Source organism: Equus asinus, chromosome 16 (genome assembly GCF_041296235.1).
Source record: "Equus asinus isolate D_3611 breed Donkey chromosome 16, EquAss-T2T_v2, whole genome shotgun sequence".
Taxonomy (NCBI): Eukaryota; Metazoa; Chordata; class Mammalia; order Perissodactyla; family Equidae; genus Equus; species Equus asinus.
The window spans coordinates 7,848,995-7,868,773 of record NC_091805.1 but is presented as its reverse complement, the minus strand read 5'-3'; the positions used below and the strand labels follow the sequence as shown (position 1 = coordinate 7,868,773).

The following is a 19,779-nucleotide window of genomic DNA, read 5'->3' as shown; positions in this document are numbered from 1 at the left end:
GGCTCTTTGGATAAATAACCAGTAGTGGGATGGCTGGATCGTATGGTAGTTCTATTTTTAGTTTTTTGAGGAATCTATGGAGGCTATTTTTTATTTTAAAAAAAGATTTTTGTTTTTTTCCTTTTTCTCCCCAAAGCCCCCCGGTACATAGTTGTGTTATATTCTGCGTTATGGGTCCTTCTAATTGTGGCATGTGGGACGCTGCCTCAGCGTGGTTTGATGGCAGTGCCATGTCCACGCCCAGGATTCAAACCAACGAAACTCTGGGTCGCCTGCAGTGGAGTGCGCAAACATAACCACTCGGCCATGGGGCCAGCCCCTAAAAAAAGATTTTTATCTTGGTCATTAAGTTTTTCAGTTATGTAATTTCCTGAGTTTTTAATAACTTCGTTTTCTTTGCTGAGATTTTCTATTTTTCTCATTCATGTCAAGAGATTATGTAACTGTTTGTTGAAGCATTTTTGAAATGGCTGCTTCAATTCCTTGTCAGATAATTCTAACATCTGATTCATCTTGGTATTGGTGTAAGTTGATTCTTTTCTCATTCAGATTGTGGTTTTCCAGGTTCTTGGTATGATATCATTTGTATATTACAAATAGATAATACTACCATTGATACAATAAAATTTTTAATTTTATCTTGGACATTTTAGTTGTTAGGAGACTCTTGATCTTACTTAAATTTTCTATTTTAGCAAGCGTATCCTGTTTAGATTTAGCGTTTAGATTCTGGACTAATTTTGTGGGCTTTAGTTCCAATGACAGTTTTCTGATCCCTTGTAATGCTAATACTATTCTGGTCTGCTTTGTTCTTCTGGGACTGCTGGGCTCCTGCTCAAACCCTACTAGTGCCATCTGCCTAAGTGGAAGGAGCTTTTCTGGGCTTCCTAACATTACTGGGTTACCTTCTGGGAATGTGCAGAAGCCACTGGGCCTGGGTCTCCTTATGCCACTGCCTGGAAGGTAGGGAGATACAGGGTTTTACTGCCGCCACTGTTACCACCAGATACCACCTGGTCTGCCTGCCAATCCAAGCAGAGCTGGAAAGACCTAAGGCTTCACTGTTCTTCTGCAGCAGATGGATCAAACTGCCTGCCAGCCGGGATTATAAAATGGAAGTTAGGGCTGTCTACAAGGTTTCTGTTGGGCTTCCCCTCTCCTGGTCCTTTAAATTGAGAGAGCAGGATTTTCTTGCTTTGTTTCCTTTTTTAAAATGTCTTTTTTTTTTTTTTTAAAGATTTTTATTATTTCCTTTTTCTCCCCAAAGTCCCCCGGTACATAGTTGTGTATTCTTCGTTGTGGGTTCCTCTAGTTGTGGCATGTGGGACGCTGCCTCAGCGTGATCTGACGAGCAGTGCCATGTCCGCCCCCAGGATTCGAACCGACGAAACACTGGGCCGCCTGCAGCGGAGCGCGCGAACTTAACCACTCGGCCACGGGGCCAGCCCCTAAAATGTCTTTTGATAGTGTCAGGTTGCAGGCCTCTCTGGCACCCAGCCCAGGGATATATGGAAGATAAAAAGAAAACCCAAGGAACACACCATGTTGTCTTTCCTCAAGACCTGAGATCCTAGACAGTCTGCTCTCTTCTTTTAAGCTCTCGAAGTCCTTTTATCATGGTCTGTCGAATAATTTTCAGAGTGTTTAGTTGCATTTAGAAGGTAGGAATAGGGAAAGGTAAATCCCTGTCAACTGTTTCAGAATCAGAATTTTTCCTTCCTCCCTTCCTTCCTCATTTCCTTCCTTCCTCCTTCCTTGATTTCTCTTTTTCTGTTTTTATTTCTTTCCTTCCTTCTTTTCTCTCTTTTTCTTACTTTCTCTCCCCTTTTCCTCTCTCTGTCTTTTCTTCAAGCAGATTCCTATGGTGCACTTTTACTTTAAAAGTTAAGTAATTAATTTCTTCAATCATTCTAAAATATTAAACATCTCCTAAGTCCCAAGCACTATGCTATGTGTTATTGATACAATGATGAATAAGACAGATATCTTGTTGTTCAAAGAGCTGATTGTGTAACTCTAAAATATTTGTCTGGATGTATCTGTGTGCAGATCTCATTTAACTGATTTGTATAGTACACTATAAGACATTTTAATATGCAGTCAGATGTTTTTATAACTTTGAAAAGTATATTCAATTAAGTATGATGATTTTTTTCTCTGAATTTCTCTGATTTCTTTCTTAGGACAGCTTATAATTCTTAAGTTGGATTTTCATTTTTTTATTTCTCCCCAAATGTCATTGTTTCCATTCATACTGATTTTTGGTCATATTTCCTTTGCATTCATGGGTTTCCAGTATGTGTTTTTCAAGCTCCTGATATTTTTACAATGTTAATTCTTTTGAGATTTAAGTATGCTCTTTATGTTTAGCTTTCTATAATTCCCTTTCTCATGAATGTTCAGTTTTATTTCTTTTACTTTTTGAAAAAAGTTGCTGTCTTTTTCATATTTCTTATTTTGCAGCTGTTTCATAGACTGCTTATCATCTTGTAATTATTGAAAATTTTACTCAACTTTCCACTTTTTTCTTCTAGTTTCTGCATTTATTATTTTCCAAAGGTATACTCTTCCTTTCCAGGGTAATTTTTTTTTTTCTGATTCTATATCATTTAAAGAATATATATTTGGTTCTCCTATCACTGAATATGTTCAGGAATTAAAAGAATGCTAGTGTGGTTGGAGCACAGAGGGCAAGAGAACAGAGTGTGAAGTGAACCTGAAGGGGTGAGTAGAGGGCAGACTCTGCAAAGTCCTATAAACTATTGTAAGGCTTTTGTTTTTCTTGAATGAGCAATGGGAGGCCATAGGATCATTTTAAGATGACAAGTTTTCATAATTTTGTGTAGGAAAGCCATTACAAGAGTATCTTGTAGAATCGTAGAATCTTTGAAAGGACATGATTTGTGAACAGACACAAAACACACTTAGGAGGTGAAATCGAGATGCCTTCAAATTATGGTGGATATAGGAGGAAAAAGGAGAAGGAGGAGTAAATGATAACTCCTAGATTTATGTCTTTTGAACCTGGATGGTTGAGAGCATCTAATACTTGGACAAAAAACACTGGAAGAAGCTCCAGTTTTGAGAGAAACATCATGGATTTAGTGAGTTTCAATACTGTCAAGGCATCCAAGAGGATGTGTCAAGTAGACATTTGGATATACGGAGAGAGGTCTAGGCTGGACATATCAATTTGTGAGTCATCTGATCATAAAAATAATTGTCACTGCAGGTGTAATGAGATTGTCTATGGAAAGAATATATCTGGAAACAAGAAGACTTCAGACAGTCTTCGAAATTCTAATATGTAATGGCTGGAAAAAGAAAGTTGAGCATGCAAAGGTATAAACAAATAGAAGGAAGAAAACCAGGAGAGTATTGTGACATGGTAACCAAGGCATTAGAGGGTTTTCAAAAGGAGGAAATGGTAAACAGCATTGATTCCTGCTAGGAAGTTCAGTAAGAAAAGCACTGAAAAAAATGCCTGATGAATTTAGCAAAAGATAGGCAGAATCCTGGGATGGCCCCATGATCATCACACCTACAAATATTCAAGCCCTGTATAATCCCCTCCCCTTGCATGTGAACAGGACCTGTGACTTGCTTCTAATCAACATAATATGGAAAAGGTGATGATACAATTAAGGTCCAAATAAGTTGACACTGAATTAATCAAAAGTGAGATTATCTTGGGTGAGCCTGGCTTAATCAGTTGAAAGCCCTAAAAGAAGGACAGGACCCCCCCTGAGGTGAGAGAGTGTCCTTGTTAGCTCAATGAAGAAAGTAGCCATGTTGAGAACGTACGCGTAGCAAGGAAGCACAAGAGGCCTCTAGAACCTAAAGGTGGCCTCCAGCTGGAAGTCAGCAAAAAGCACGGCTCTTGGTCATAAAACTACAAGAAAACGAATTCTGCCAACAGCCTAAGTAAGCTTGGAAGTGGACTCTTCCCCAGCTGAGCTTGTGACGAGTTTTCAGTCTGGTGAGATCCTGAAGCAAAGAACACAGCTAAGGCCTGGACTCCTGACGCACAGAAACTGTGAGATAATAAATGAGTGTTGTTTTAAGCCAGTAAATCTGTGGTGATTTGTTATAATGCAATAGAAAACTAATATAGCAACATAAAGAGTTTATTAGTGGCCTGAATGAAACCTGTTTCAGTCGAGTGATTGGGAAGGAGCCAGACTGCCTGGGTTTAGAGGAGTGAGTGGGAGGTAAGTAAATGGAGTGAGGATAGATGAGTCTCTAGAGAGGTTTGCTGGGAATAGAACACGAATGTAGGGCTGTAGTTGAATGGCGCTGCGGTTTTGAAGACAAAGTTTTTCTTTTTGTTTTTTAATGGGAAGTAACTTGAGCGTGTTTAAAAGTCTATTACAAGAATCAATTTTTACTGAAAGTTTGCTTGGCTCTGCTAGATGGAGCAGAGCTAGATAGAATTCACATGAAATAATTGGTTAAGAGCTATGCCTGGTCACCTAATGTTGATATTAACATTGAAAATATTGTAAAAGACTATAAAAAGATCATAAAAGAAAGCAGTATGAATTATGCTATTTAGCAAAACCTTCCTATTTGCAATATCTCCAAAGGACAGAGGGCTCTCCTTGCTTTGGGAGGACCCTATAGTCTGAGTCAAGTTCTAGTATCCCTTTCAATTTTCAGTAAAGAGGGGCCACTGCCCTTTGACTTTCTGTGATGGTTTCCTAAGGGGGCAGCTTTCCATGGGAGTTGACCAACAAGTCTTGGTCTAAATTCTGTACTGAATTGGTAGAATGCCAGGGAAGAAGCTATGCCATTGTGTGAGACAAATTGCTATCTAACAGGAATCACCATCTCACACTGCTGCTAGAACTTCAGCTTTATGTCATTTGTTTACAACCCGTTCCTTGCTATGCGTTATTGCTTCTAAAAATAGTGGCAGTAATTTCTGTAGATTTTCATTTCCATGTTCAAAGACATGCTTTATTATCCTCAAACGGTTAGTTTGAAATAAAAAGAACAATAATAACAACTGAAAAGAAAGAGAGAGAAAAGAAAGAAAATTCTGTCTCAAGTTCAGTACCAAATACTTAATATAAATATTTCCCTTAATGCTCAGAAGAACCCTACAAGGCAAGCTCTATCATTATCCTCATTTTTCAGGTAAGCAAATTGAGTCTTAGATTAAAAAAATAATACCCAGAGTCCTATAGCTGTTCGCATTAAGTGTCACATTAGAGAATGAACTGACTCTGAAGTTCAAATCTTAATTAACTACCATGAGATGCTGTGCCTATTCTAAAACGAAGGCTTCTTTCTTAAGGAATTAACACTGGTCTGTAATAGGATGAGAACAATTGTTCATTATACTAACAAAGGATTTTGAAGACCTCGCTGGTTTCTCATGTCTCACTATGTCTTTCCATGTCCAATAACATAGTCAATCCAGCTCATTCCTGTAGTGATATTTCAAAACTTGCCCTGACTGCCACAGTCCAATGGACGAGAATTTATTTGTTATACACAAATAACAGTTATGGTATATACCTCACATTAGGCAATAATAAGACTTAACTCTGAAACATGCCTATCACCATTAGTTTTCTGTGTCCATGATGATTTAATATCATCTGCAGCCAACCATTTGACTTAGGCCAGTAGTTTTCAAACTTTAGTTTGCATCAGAATCTCCTGTAGGGCTTCTTCAAAACACAAATTACTGGACTCGACAATCAGAGGTCTTAATTCAACAGATGTGGGTTGCAGCCCTACAAATTTGCATTTCTAACAAGTCCCCAGATGCTGTTGCTGCTGGTGGTTTGAAGACCACACTTTGAGAACCACTGGCCCAGACTGGGGTTTAAAACCTTTTTCCATAAGAATTGGGTAAATACTTTTGTCATTGTGGGCCATACAGTCTCTGCCACAACTAGCCAACTCTTCCTTTGTAGGACAAAAGCAACCAGACACAATACCTAGAGAAATAGGAGATGGCTGTGTTTTAACACAATTTTATTTACAGAAACAGGTGTCAGACTGGATTTGGTCAGTGGACCACAGTTGGTCAACCTCTGGCCTAGACCAACTCAGTACAAGAGGCCTGGAAAATCACTGCGTTTATGTTAAATCACAACTCTGTGAGAATCAACTAGAGATTTATCCACAGTACCCCTTCCAAGTTTTTAAATAAAATCTGCAGAACTATACCAGAGGCTAAGCTGATTGTGTTAAAGCATAAGCATAAGAATAGAGGAGAAACCCCAAAGCTTTCCCAGGAATCTAATAAAAAAGTGATACCTTTGTGCAAGAGTCTGCATCTTATAAATAGTTTTTGTTCTAAGATGCCCATGAACTCTGTCTTCATTTTCAAATTTTAGTTTTAATTAGATATTGTTTATAATGTTAGAAGCTATAAATCTACCAATTAAAAGAAAACTGACACTACATTAAATGACATAGAGGCTAACCTAATCAAGTTATCCAATGACTTTATAATAAAACAAAACAAAACAAAAGCACTTTGTCACAAGTTTGCCCAGCTTTAATGCATTTGTCTTTACCCAGAACAGTGTACTTCAAACTAATTCAAAATGCCAATGTAAGCTTAAAAGTCTACTAAACTGTATATGCTAGTGGACCCACTGCATTAGCTCTATCCTTACAAAGTGTAAGTTCTTGGAAAAAGACACAATTCAGATAAATTTTTGTCATAATAGAAGGTAATTTAGTTCTCTTAAAATAATTATATGCAAATACCATCAGGAAAGCTAGTATTATCAGTCACCTTATAAACTAACTTAGAATGCAAGTATTATGTCACACGTCTCCAACAATGCTACAGACTAGAAATATTTAAATAAAATCTCTACAGACAATTATATATTCTAATATAATAATAATTTGAAAATTAACTAAAATGACTCCTTGGTGGGATACATGACTACCATCTTCCAAAATCTTTTCCTAAATTCAATTAAATCAAATACTTCACTTGACCAACACGCTTATATTTACCACTGGACATTTATTCCTTAGCCTAATGCTAGACTTTAGTGGTTTTCAAAGAGTACTCAATTAAAAAAAAATGCTGAAAGAGTATTGTGGTCAAATTAAACTGGAAAATGTTGGTTTTGAATACATTTTAAGTTTTTTTTTTTTACTTTAGGACTCCTCAGAAATATTAATATTCATGGTACAAATATCTAAGAAAGACGTGGCAGATTGTGCAGCCTTCTCCAATCTCATTTGAAGGTGGAACCCAGCCGTCAGCAGAGCATCTTGAAGCACAAGAGGAGTGTGTAAGAAAACAACGTTCTTAGGGCCTGAATCCAGGTACCAGGTGATAATATGCTTCTGAAGATAAATTCCATCAGATTCAACAAATATTCATTAAGTGCCTTTATGATTTAACCAATTGTGCAAAAGATAACCCTTTAGTTGTGCCACGCTACTCACCAAAATCTACCTAGAACACGTTACTCCCATTAAACATACTTACACTCCTCTTCAGGCCTCTTCCGAAGTGCTGCACGAACCTCCTTACAAGGACTTCTCTGATATTGTGGGGGATTCCTTCCCCTTATTAGGTTCTCCATCCTATACGAGAAAATCAAAAGAGTATTTTAATACTAGAATCTTGATCAATTTGAACAAGTTAAATGGTCTAAATCAAGATTCAATAATTCAAGTACCTGCAAAGGCTTGGTGGACAACACCATTGAGAGTATCTAGCAAGGAGTCAGACAGTAGGAAGGGACAGGGACTGTGGTAAACTGGACAGTGCTTGACTTTACCAAGGCATTCAAATTCTAAAAATGTAAAAACACACGTGGAGGAAACTCATACGCACATTCTCCAATGAGAGACTGTTACGGACTGAATGTTTGCCTTAGGCCCCCATTCCTATGTTGAAGGCCTAACTCCCAATGTAGTGGTAGCTGGAGGTGGAACCTTGAGAAGTAATTAGGTTTAGATGAAGTCAAAAGGGTCCGGCACCCCTGATGGGATTAGCGTCCTTATAAGAAGAAAAGAGACCAGAGCTGCCTCTCTCTGCCTTATGGGGACACAGTGAGAAGGTGCTCAAATGAAAACCAGGGAGAGGGCACTCAGTGGGAAGCGAATCTGCCGGCACCTTGATCTTAGGCTTCCCAGCCTCCAGGACTGTGAGAAATACACGGCTGTGGTTTAGGCCACCCAGCCTGTGGCATTTTGTTATAGCAGCCTAGGCTGACTGAGACAGAGACCTACTGACCACAGAGTGATCACCTCTAAAGCAAACAAATTTACCAAAAGTCAGGTCACCCTTCAGAAAGAAGGAACATCTCTTTCACCAACACTCTGAAGACCAGTTTTCAAGGTGTCGAATTACTGCTTTGATCCCACGCCAATGGCTAAACTGGGAGGGGTTTTCTGATTCTACCGGCTGTGACTTCTTGAAAAAGTGTTAATATAAAGTGCACTTCTCAGTTACTAGCGACATAGCAATGCTGACAACCAGGAAATAATAATAAATGTATCAAATGCAACTTGGCTTAGCATATTTAACAGCTTATACTTTATGGTCAGTATTTTTTGGTTCAGTAAACCATACAGTTTTGTGCCACTGATGCACACTCTAGTCATTTTGATAACACTGAAAACTATTTAACGCACAGAATTTGAAAATTCAGAACAAAACCCTGGTATTGATTTATCACTTCGAAAATATAAATACAGCTTCTTAGCTACATAATTATTCTAATGGGATATCTCTGGTTTTGATAACTGCACTGGCTGATAGCATATATACCATTGAAAACGGTGTGGTTGTTATGGATTATGGTGGTGGATGGTCTCCTAGGGTTAGTGGTACAGAGGATTATGTTTCGGGTGTCTAGAGAGGAAATTGGTAAAGGATAAGCCAATAAAAGCAGTATTTAAAATGGTGTAAAATATGAGATAAGTAACCTTTTGTACTGGAATAGTAACATAACACTCTTCCTAAGGGAAGCTGTGACTGGTTCTTAAAAACACCTTTCCAGGGGCCAGCCCCATGGCCTAGTCGTTAAGTTCAGAGCCTGGGCTTGGTTCCCAGGTGTGGACCCACACCACTCATCAGCAGCCATGCTGTGGTGGCGAGCCACAGTGAGACAGAGGAAGATTGCCACAGATGCTCACTCAGGGCTAAGCCTCCTCAATAACAACAACAAAAAAACCCAAAAAAACACCTTTCCAGATATACTTCTTGAAATTAATCCATTCATACGTAAGGGCCATTTTATGTGTTTGTGTGTGTGTGTGCGTCTGTGTGCACGCTCATGTCCCCCTGCCGGTGTATATAAATACAAGAAAATGTTTCTCAGTGAGCAATGATGAAAACTTGAACCTTAGTTTCATTTGAAGCTCATTTCAAGTGAGAAAAAGAGTTATTTCTCTCAAAGTTATAATACAATGACAAGACACCAAGTGAAAACCTGAAGAGTTGAAGATAGAATTTGCTTTAACACTATATATGGGGGAGAAATCAAGCTTCCAGAACAGTCTCTGCAGTTTCACTATGAGGATTAGCCATGTAACCTGAATTATATAAAATTTTACAGTTTCTGAGTCTTGAATTAATTCAACACACAATTTTGATTACATGTTTCAGCAAATGCATGAATTTCCATGATGATCTAATAACAATTTAAGTAAACTCATAATTATTCACTGGTATTTATAAGCTCAAGATAGTAAAATACAACAAACATAACCCGCACATGCAAATGTCTACATAAAATTATAATATATTTTTAAAAACCAATTTTTACTCATTGTGATTACGCTCTGATGAGGAATGACAATTTATCCTGGCTGGAAGTCTATGCAAACCGCTCTCTTGAATAGGTTATTATTTTTCCTTTTATATATCTGACTATCAAATATGTGAAAACAAAAGCGGTCTAGTTGATTTCCATGGAACTCTATTTAAGGGAATGTCAGAAAAACTGAAACACAGGTTAGAAATTCCTGCCAGGGCTCCAGGAGAGTTTCACTTATATGGTTGCTATTGGCATCAAAGATCCCGAAGTCAACCCCCCAGGAATCGTGGTGCACAAAGGCTGCATCCTGGGGATGCTCACAAGCAGATATGCCAGAGATTAGCCAATGTTAACAATGTAGCATGTGGCAGGTTTCAATGTGACGACTGTAGGTTCTGGAATCAGATAGCTGAGCTCAAACTCCCATTCTGTCTCTTACAGGATGATTTTAGGGAAAGATACCTACTTTGTGCTTTAATGTTTTCATCAGTAAATGAGGATAACATTAACTTCCTCATAAAATTGCTGTAAGGATTAAATATGTCAATACGTGTAAAACGCTTTACATTGTGTCTGTCACAATGCAAGAGCTCAGCAAATGTAGCTATTATTAACCATAATTATCCCAAATAAAAATGAAATTCCTATATACTAAAATTTGAAATGTCCAGCATGTTAGGAAAAATATGAAAACTTGCCTTTATTTAATAAAGAAAGAGAGCAGATGGAATTATCGAGGGAAAAAATTATGGCTAAACAAATGTTCTGGTTATTAGAAAAACACAGAACATCTATGCACTTGAATTGCCAATTTTCAGAAATGCAGAACTCAAAAAAATACTTCATTTTATTCAATAAGATTTAAGAAATTATTATATGATAATCTTCCAAGGATACTAAGATGGATAGAAGTGGGTCGTTATCCTCATGAATTAACTAAAATGCTAAATAACTTATTCTTTCTTACACAATTTAGAAGATATTTCAAAATTGTAGAGTGCCCTTTGACTTTAGCAAGAACAATGAATATATCTTATAATGTACTACCATTTATCATTGATTCTATTTAATCTTTACAACAACCTTCTGGAAGATCATTTTGAAGATGAGGAAGCTAAGGCTCTGAAATATTCAGTGATCTGATTGTGGCCACACAGGAAGGAAGAGGCTCAACTGAGATTTAATCAAGGTTCTTTGATTTTTTCATCTTTTTTCTAACTGCTTCTTAATCCATTATTTCCATGAGTCTATGATTTTTTAGTATAATTCCACTAGGACACTAAATACTTGAGATTCTGCTATGTCATACATATTTAATTTTGATGAAATTATTATTATACATAACACTAATATTTATATTAATATATACTTGTATGCAAATAGTATATATTAAATATATAAATATAATACTATACAAATATATATATTTGCATATATTTTGATCTGCTATTTATATGTTGATTTTCGATCATTTAGCTATTTTCAAGAAAATCTTTGCTTCTGTGACATTTTAAGCTTTTGAAAACCACCAAGAATATAACTGAGACCTAAGAAACTGACTATAAATTATATATTCAACAGACTAATAGAAGAAAAAATTTAAAAATCACATTCAAAGTCCTTTTGTCCCTTAGAATGCTAAATGTTCTGCCCAGTGGAAAACACCTCTGAATCAAATTAAAAGTGTCACAGAGCAACATTCATGTGCAAACTATTATACACCTGTGAGACTTCCATCTTCCTGAGATTACGCCTCTGGCTCCTTGAACTCTTCCACCAGTATCATCTATGATCTACAGTTTGCATTAAATGGTCAGACAAAATGACCAAGAAGGAAGTCTTGGAGCACAGCCAGGACACAGCAAAGGAGCTGTTCTACCTTATCTCAAGTTTGGCAAACCACCAGCGGAGCGTGTTAACAGTTCCAGCAAGCAGAGATTAAGTGTGATGACCACAGGCAAGACAGATGCTTGAACTACTCATTGAATAGCTCTAAAAAGTGCAGTCTACACTACATGTCAACTTCTGGGAAGAAAGAGAGGCAGCCAGATTATTATCAAACAACATGAAAAGGCAATCAGAGGTTATGAGCAAAGGTGTCTACAACTCTCTTGGTGGTGTCTCCCAAATTTGGGTCACCAAATCACCTGAGGAGTTTTAAGCAAATACAGAGTGCCCTGTTCCTGGTATTAAAGATTTCCATCCAGTAGGCTGGGGTCAGGTCTAGTAGATAGATTTTTTTAACAGTAATCAAGGGCTTCTAAAGTAGCCTTACACACCCAATACTGGCATTTGGGAACCCCTGTGAATAAAAAATATACACTTGGAGATGTAGGAAAGGGGGCTTCAATAAATTCATTCCAGGAGATAAAGGCATCTGCAGATACAGAGGTGAGGTGAGGGCCTGGCGAGTGGACTGCCACTAGGACAGGCGCTATTAAAAATGAACAGAGTGGCCAAAGAGGGACTGTCAAAGGCTTGCCAAGGCATCTGGCGGTCAAGCAGGTGAACCTGGAGGCTGCTTATTTACAGGGCTGATAATCTCAATAGTGAAATGATTCCCTCCAACAAGGTTTGGCAGACTCCACTAGATCTGAGAAACAGTTTGGGTTGATCTAGGGTTGTGGATTGGGTTGGGGGTGTGACTAGGGAATGAAAGAAGTGAAGCTTGGGTGAAAATATGGTTGAAATGGATTTACACTGGATAAAGGAAGAGGAGGGAGAATGATCGAGTCACGGGAGGATGTGAGAGTTGCATTGAGAGAATACAGGTATCAGGTATAGGTGCTTATAAAATGCCTATTATGTGCCAGGCACCATGTTAGGTTCTTTACATGTACATTACCTATGCCGTTCTTATTGTATCCATGGCTAATCTGAGGCCCAGCGATGTTAAATAACTTGCTTAGGATCACACAGCGAGTAAGTGCAAAAATCAGAATTTAAATCCAGATCTGTCTGACCCCAAAGTCCTTGCTATTAACTACCATGTGGACTACGTGAACTTTCTGTGATGATGGAGATATTCGGTACCTGTGCTGTCCAGTACAGTAGCTGCTAGCCATGTACAGTGAGTTATTGAGCACTTGAAATGTGGCTAGTGTGACTGAGGAACTAAATTTATGATTTTTAAAATTTCATTGAACCTTATTTAAATTTAAATTTCCATAGCAACTTGTGACGACTGTATTAGACAGCACTGTATCTCTAGAAATGCCTGTGTAGCGCATGCCTGGTGAAAACACAATTCTCCACTGAACACCCCAAAATGCAAATCAACAAGAACAGGGAAATACAGTTTTGGAGACGTGTTCCACGTGAGGTGTTTTGGAGACAAATGAACAACTTAACTAACTCCTCACTGTAGAAGTGACTCCCAGCGACGTCCTAGGAGCTTCCTTTCAGAAACACGCTTCTCATGGTTTTCAACTATGGTGCTCCCCTCCTAGCACCTTAGAGCCTTGAACACACACTTGAAACTCCTTCCTCTCTCGGGGCCTCTACATTTATGCTCCCTTTGCCTCCAGTGATTCTCCTCCTACTCTATCTGAATAAGTCTTAATCATCCTTCCAGCTTTCACTACTATGTCAGTTTTTGAGACCATGAGGGATCACTTTGACCCCTTAATCTAATTAGGTCTCCAAATACCATTCCTCCCACAGCCTGGAGTTTTCCATCATAGCACTTATCACAAATTGCAATTGTATATTAGTTTTCTAGGATTTCTGTTTAATGTTTGCCTTTCTCCTCAACTGTAAGCTCTCTGAAGGCAAGGACAATGTCAGTTTTATTCTCCATTCTATAGCACAGTGTTTGGCATTCACGAACTACTTGCTGTTGGAACGAATGAAAAGATCTCTCTCTCTAATACTGCCACAAGGGAAAATACATGTTCCTGAAGTCCCTCAGTGTGACCCAGGTAATTGAACCAGTGAGTGACCTTCCAAATATTGCTGCCATCTCCTTCCCCCTAACCCACGTGCTTCCCCTCAGTCATTCACTGGACCCCCTAACACTTTCCCAGTACGCCATCCTCACGCACACACTCAACAACAGCCTCTCACCATTGCACTCTCCACCAGCTGCCAGGCTGACCAGATGTCAGAGAGCAGGCCAGACAACCCTGGTTCCCAAGGCTGCAGGGCCAAGGGGATGGGAGGGGAAGGCGGGGGAGAGGTCACCAGGGAGCTGCTCTCCTCAGGGCAATGCAATGTGGGGACCTTCCCCAGCAGAACCAGGTGCCCCCACGAGTAGACGGGGATGATGACCAAGGAAAAGGAATTGAATCACAACATCGAAGAAATCGATTAAAAAGTAAAATCTACATGTTTGGATACCAAAGATACTATCTTTTCCCCTCTCATTGATCTTATTAGTATATTTGCTGCTTTGTGAGCACAACTGAAACTAGAGATATGTAGTGCTTTCTGGGTTTATTTGATAAATAGACAATTTAGATAAGCCCCTAAATGAAGTTCAGTGCACAATGAACTGAGTATCTGCAAGCCCCTTTGCTTTGGGCTCTGCAGGCTCCCGAAGACTCCTTAAGGAATTTTTGTAATCAGTTAAGTAGATATAAAGTAAGTTATAAAGAGTAAATATCCTTGACTTACTAGTTTCTAGGAAAGTAAAATTTCAATTATGTTTTAATAATTATCTTTAATTAAATAGTCTTGAACAAATGCAGACATTTAAAAAAAATCAGACTGGTATTTCATTGAGCTTTTAGTTAACTTGATTATAAGCAGAGCTGGACACAATAAACCCCATACCTATAAATAAACACGATCCCTTATATGCAAAATGACAATCGATATGAGTAGGAAGCTTAGTAAGATCTATAGTAAACTATAGTACCATTTGTTGCATTTACATTTGACAGTGAAGGTACAAGGGACGTTTCTGTTAAATTACAAAGTTGTAAAATATTGACTATAATCTGAAAATTCACCCTATTATTTCTGTGGTAAAGAGGGTCAGAAATCAAAGATTAAAATGTATGCCATGTGACAAAAGTCTGGCCTCTTTTTCTTTCCATAGCCACTCCATCTTCCATGGTGTCCTTTAGCGCAGCGCCTAGGTGATGGGAAACACTCCATAAATATTTAACAGATGATTTAGTGAATGGATGAAAGAATCTGCTCCTTCCTGGCAGAGTCTTCTTTTCCATTATAAATTTCACCCATCCTTGAAGGCCTATTTTTAAGTCTCGAGTCACCTCAGAAACAAATCCAAACACTTCAAATATGCTCAGCGCTCACCTTCTGAATCTTCCATATTTTATCTATCAAATGTTTGGATGAGTAACCAGTGATTTTCCAGCTAGTATTATTCTCCATTTCAATGTTTGTTGTCTTCACTCATACACATTCTAAACCACGTGAGGACTTCGATACAGTGCACTGCAGTCGTCAAAGTACTTCCCCCTAACTTATTGCAATTCATTTTCATGACAATTCTGAAGTAGGTGTTAGCACATTACTATATATAGATGAGACAAGTGGAAGACTGAGCGATTATGTGACACATGCAAGGTAACAGAGGAGGCCAGAGTAAGGACTTGAACTCTGGTCCATGGACTCTCAAATCCCAGTCTTCATTTCATAATGCGACTATGCATAGAAAATATTGTCAGTCTTTCCTTTCTTCTAGTGTCTCATAAAGTAGGATTCTTACCAAGTGAGTCATAGATGTTCAACAAATCTTAAAATCTTGAATATTTATAAGTTATTCTCACTTTGACTTATGCTTCTGCAGGTCTCAAAGCTCAACAAAAACAATTTATGGCAAACTAAAATAAATAAAAATAATAGGGGGCCAGCCCTGGGGGCCTAGCAGTTAACTTCAGTGCACTCTGCTTTGGCAGCCCAGGTTTGGTTCCTGGGCACAGACCTACACCACTCTGTTTGCAGCCATGCTGTGCTTGCAGCTCACATTCTAAAAAGTAGAGGAATATTGGCACTGGCGTTAGCTCAAGGTGAATTGTCCTCAGCAAAAAAAATAAAAACATAAAAATAAAAAAAAAAAATAGAGATTAGAAAGTGAAAGTGTGCAGACCAGCCTCGGTGGCCTAGTGGTGAAGTTTGGTGCACTCCACTTTGGCAGCCCGGGTTCGGTTCCTTGGTGCGGACCTATACTACTTGTTTGTCAGTGGCCATGCTGTGGTAGTGGCTCAGAAACAAAAAGAGGAAGATTGGCAGCAGATGTTAGCTCAAGTGAATCTTCCTTACCAAAAAGAAAAAAAAAGTGAAAGCGTGTTTAAGCATGCATACTAATAAAGGAAGAATAAGACTGCTATATTACTTTTGGAAATTATGATTAGTAGTCTGTCCTGCCCAGCCAGACAGAATGGGGGCAGAATGCTGTGACCACCCATCCTCACAAAGATGTAAAGCCAAGTGACTCCCTCAGAGTTTCAGAATTCCTCATTTGGCTTAGAATTCAAGAAAAAAAGAGGAAAGAGTGGAAGAAGCAGTGGAAAGTGCCCATGCTTTATCACTGAGCTGGTTTTCTTTTAAGCAAAGTTGAACCTGAATTCAGCGCAGTGAATCAAACCCCAAACTCGAACTATGCATGCATATTAAGCATATAACAGCCATTAAAAAGAGTCTCAAGTGATTATAAAGATCCAATTTGAACTGCAAATGACAATGCAAAAATAATCGATACCCCATTATCTCAGCCAAATACATTGAGTTGACAGTTAATAAGGACAAACTAAAGTTAAACAGCAAGATTATTGTGAAAAGAAATCGCATCTTAACTATACTTCAAATGCTTAGGAAGAGTGAAATACTCAACAGAACAAAAAGTTAGATGACACGCTGTCGAGTTGGAAAGGAGTCAGACGTCTAATTTTTAAGGCCAGTGATGGTTTACTAAAAACACAACCATCATCAACAGCTTCAGAGAGGAGAAACTCATTTTTACATCGCCATGTCACACATTTAGGGAATGACAAACACAGCAGTCCATAGTCTATTGTTTTCCGTTTTTTGAAAGAAATAGAACTCAAAGTAGAAGGATATTGTTATGGACTTGAAAATCTAGAAGCTACTTTTTGTAAACAACAAATCAGAACTGGAATGTGTATATGATTTACTCTGTAGAGATTGTAGCAAAGAACCGTTCCATGAAATTAATGAAATTAATGAGAAGAGCATGTGTAGCAATGGGAAAGAAGTCAAGCTCCTCATGAATTCAAGAAGCACATTATTCACAAAATTCTAGTTTTAAACTGATTTCCTTCTCCCCTACTTAAAAAATATATTTTTGTGTTTCTTAATCACACTATATCAGAAGTATGTTATCTTTATGAAGGCATTTTATTATCAAATTGAATTGGTACTAGGAATAGCAAGCTTCTCTTATGAAGGTCCCTACAGAAATAATGGATTCACACGCAAGATTTAGGAATACGTTCATTGTCAAAATCACGAAAGGACAACCAATTAAGTTCACCAACCTCAGAGTTATTCAGAAAACAAATCTTTTAAAACTACTTAATTAAGTGGCTAAATTAATAGAAACATTTGCCTACAAAAATGAGTGAGAACCACAGGATGGCAAAAATGTAAAGAAGGCATAATAAGAAATAAATCAACACATCCCAAATGCTCAAAAGATGTTTATTTTACTCTCAAGAGCAAAAATGGAGCTGGCAATGTAGAAGAAACATATCAATTAAAGAATGTTGAGAATTCTTGAAAAAGTCGTGGTGTCAAATCAACATAATTACGCAAAGATAAAACTGATACTAATATATACAGAAAAAAGGCTAGGTGCTTTAAGAAGATTATTGCCACTCAGATTATAATATTAAAGAAGATTATACCTGAACTATCCATCATTTTTTAAATTTAGTAGCATATGGAAACTACTTCTTTAAAAAACTTTGTATTTTGAATAAGGGAGAATATAGAAAAACAATATAATTACCTGCCATCTAGAAATTATTACAATTTAGTACATTTATAAGCCTAGCTTGATTCCTTTTCTCTGTTCTTTCCTTCCTCCACACACTTGAAGTTTAAAGGAAAAAACATCTATGGTAACATTTGGGTTTCATGCGTTCCAGTTGACATTTCTGAAATGTGAAGACTAATGCCACCAGAACACAGAACCATCTCTCCTTTGGAAAGCCTTTTATGATTTTGCCCATCTCCCCAACTATCCTTTCTCTGTCCTACTACAGGGTTCTACAGATACATCGTACCTCCTCAGACTCCACTAAAAATCCTTGAGGGCAGAAGTTGCATCATCCCTTGGGATCTAGCATAGTTCACTGAACACAGTAGACACTAAGTACTCGTTTTTAAATGATTGAATGAATGAATGAATGGCGTTAGAAATAAATGTATGCCCTATACAGCTCTAATGTGATCTACGGTAACGCAACGTCTTCACATACATTACTCATTCCTCATAAAGATCCTGTGGGCCTAGTATTTTACAGATGAAGAAACTGAAACTCACTTGCCCAAGATCAAGAGTAATGCCAGACTCACACCCGAATTTTCTGATCCTGCTGATCTTCCTAGGCGAGCACAGCTGCCTTAAATGAAGGAATTGTTTTGTTCATTTCCAGATTATTCCACTTTCATTTGGAGCCTTCTTAAGTTTCAGAGGAGGGACTATTCTCATATGTGGTAGTTGTTTAGATGCAGAACAAAAAAAATGTATGTGGAAGGAACGTAATTATTTTGCAACAAAAGCATGTATTACTTTCTCAAAGTAAAGTGGGGAGAGTTGACAAATATGAATAGACACTATTCTTTTCAAAATGTGCATAAACACCTAAACATACACTATAGTATATAATATAAATGACATCATATTCTTTATAATCCAGGGATGTAAAAACCAAGTTCTTCCCTGGAGTTCGGCCTTCAGTCTGTTCTCCTGCATCCTATCCCTGACGAATCTCTTTTAGCTGTAGTTATGGCTGACAGACTAATATTTCTCAGTCACTAGCCCATGACATTTTTTAATGTTGGGAAAACGTTCTCCTGGAGTTCTCTAGAATTGTCACATATGGCACTGAGGCACAAAAGATACTCAACATTGTCTTTAAATAAATCAGCTGTTATGATTAATCAAGTGAGTATTTTATGTCTATGGTTCCTACTGATGAGAGAAAAAACAAAATCAGAATCATATTTTTATAATTTCTAGGATGTTTTAAAGCACGAATACTTTCAGTCTCTTAATATTTTGTACTCAGAACAGAAAAATGAAACATGCTGTATCTTTTACTAAGGAAAGAAGAGTCAAGGTGATTCATCCATTTAGGAAGATAGGTTTCTCAATCAAGTTCCTATTTGAGACTAAGTACCCAAAAAGCCTGAACGACTCAGACGGACATCACATAATCACACACTAATTCTAGGAGCATTTAAGAAATCTTTCTGATTTTTCTAAACATTTGTGGGGTCACAAGAAAGGATCACATCACATGTTGCATAGCAATTTCACCTTAAAACTCCTCACCTGTCATTTTATGCTCAGTTCCTTCCCACTCCGGGGCCAGGGGGATTCGCTTTTCTTTCTTTCCTTTTGCTTACCTTCTATTGGCTTCTTTTGTGGGTAAGGAAATAGGTTACCCATTAAAGGAGTATTAGAGCATCCAGTACAGCCTCTCTGCTACAACCTGGCCTTCCTACGGTCTGTTCTCAATTCAGCAGCCAGGAAGTCCTTTTAAGTCATGGGTCAGATTGTGTCAATGCTCTGCTTCCCGCAGTCTGATGACTTCCCAATTTACTCAGAGCAAAAGCCAAAGTCCTTACAATGGCCTACGAGCCCTTCATCTTCTGCTGCCTGTAACCTCTCCTCGCATCCTTTCACCCCCTCCTAATCAATCCACTTGATCATATACAATATGCTCCTGCCTTATGCCTTTACTACGGCAGCGTCCTCTCTCTGGAGCTCCTTCACCTTGGCCAAGCCTTAACTCAAATGTTACCATTTCAGTGATGTCTATCCTGACAACCACATTTAATACTAGTCTTGAACCTCAAAACCACA

General features: G+C 38.1%; 1 protein-coding gene across 6 annotated transcripts in view; it reads right to left on the bottom strand.

Annotated features, from left to right (window-relative positions):
• Positions 1-19,779, bottom strand: part of LRRC7 (leucine rich repeat containing 7) — a 499,243-nt gene that overhangs the window by 386,929 nt on the left and 92,535 nt on the right. For all 6 annotated transcript variants that reach the window (XM_070486578.1, XM_044749558.2, XM_070486576.1 and 3 more), the window contains exon 2: positions 7,475-7,572. Coding sequence is in view for 5 of the 6 variants with exons in the window: in XM_044749558.2 (XP_044605493.2) it covers positions 7,475-7,572 (98 nt within the window). In the remaining variant the exon portion in view is untranslated. The remainder of the gene's footprint in view (positions 1-7,474; positions 7,573-19,779) is intronic.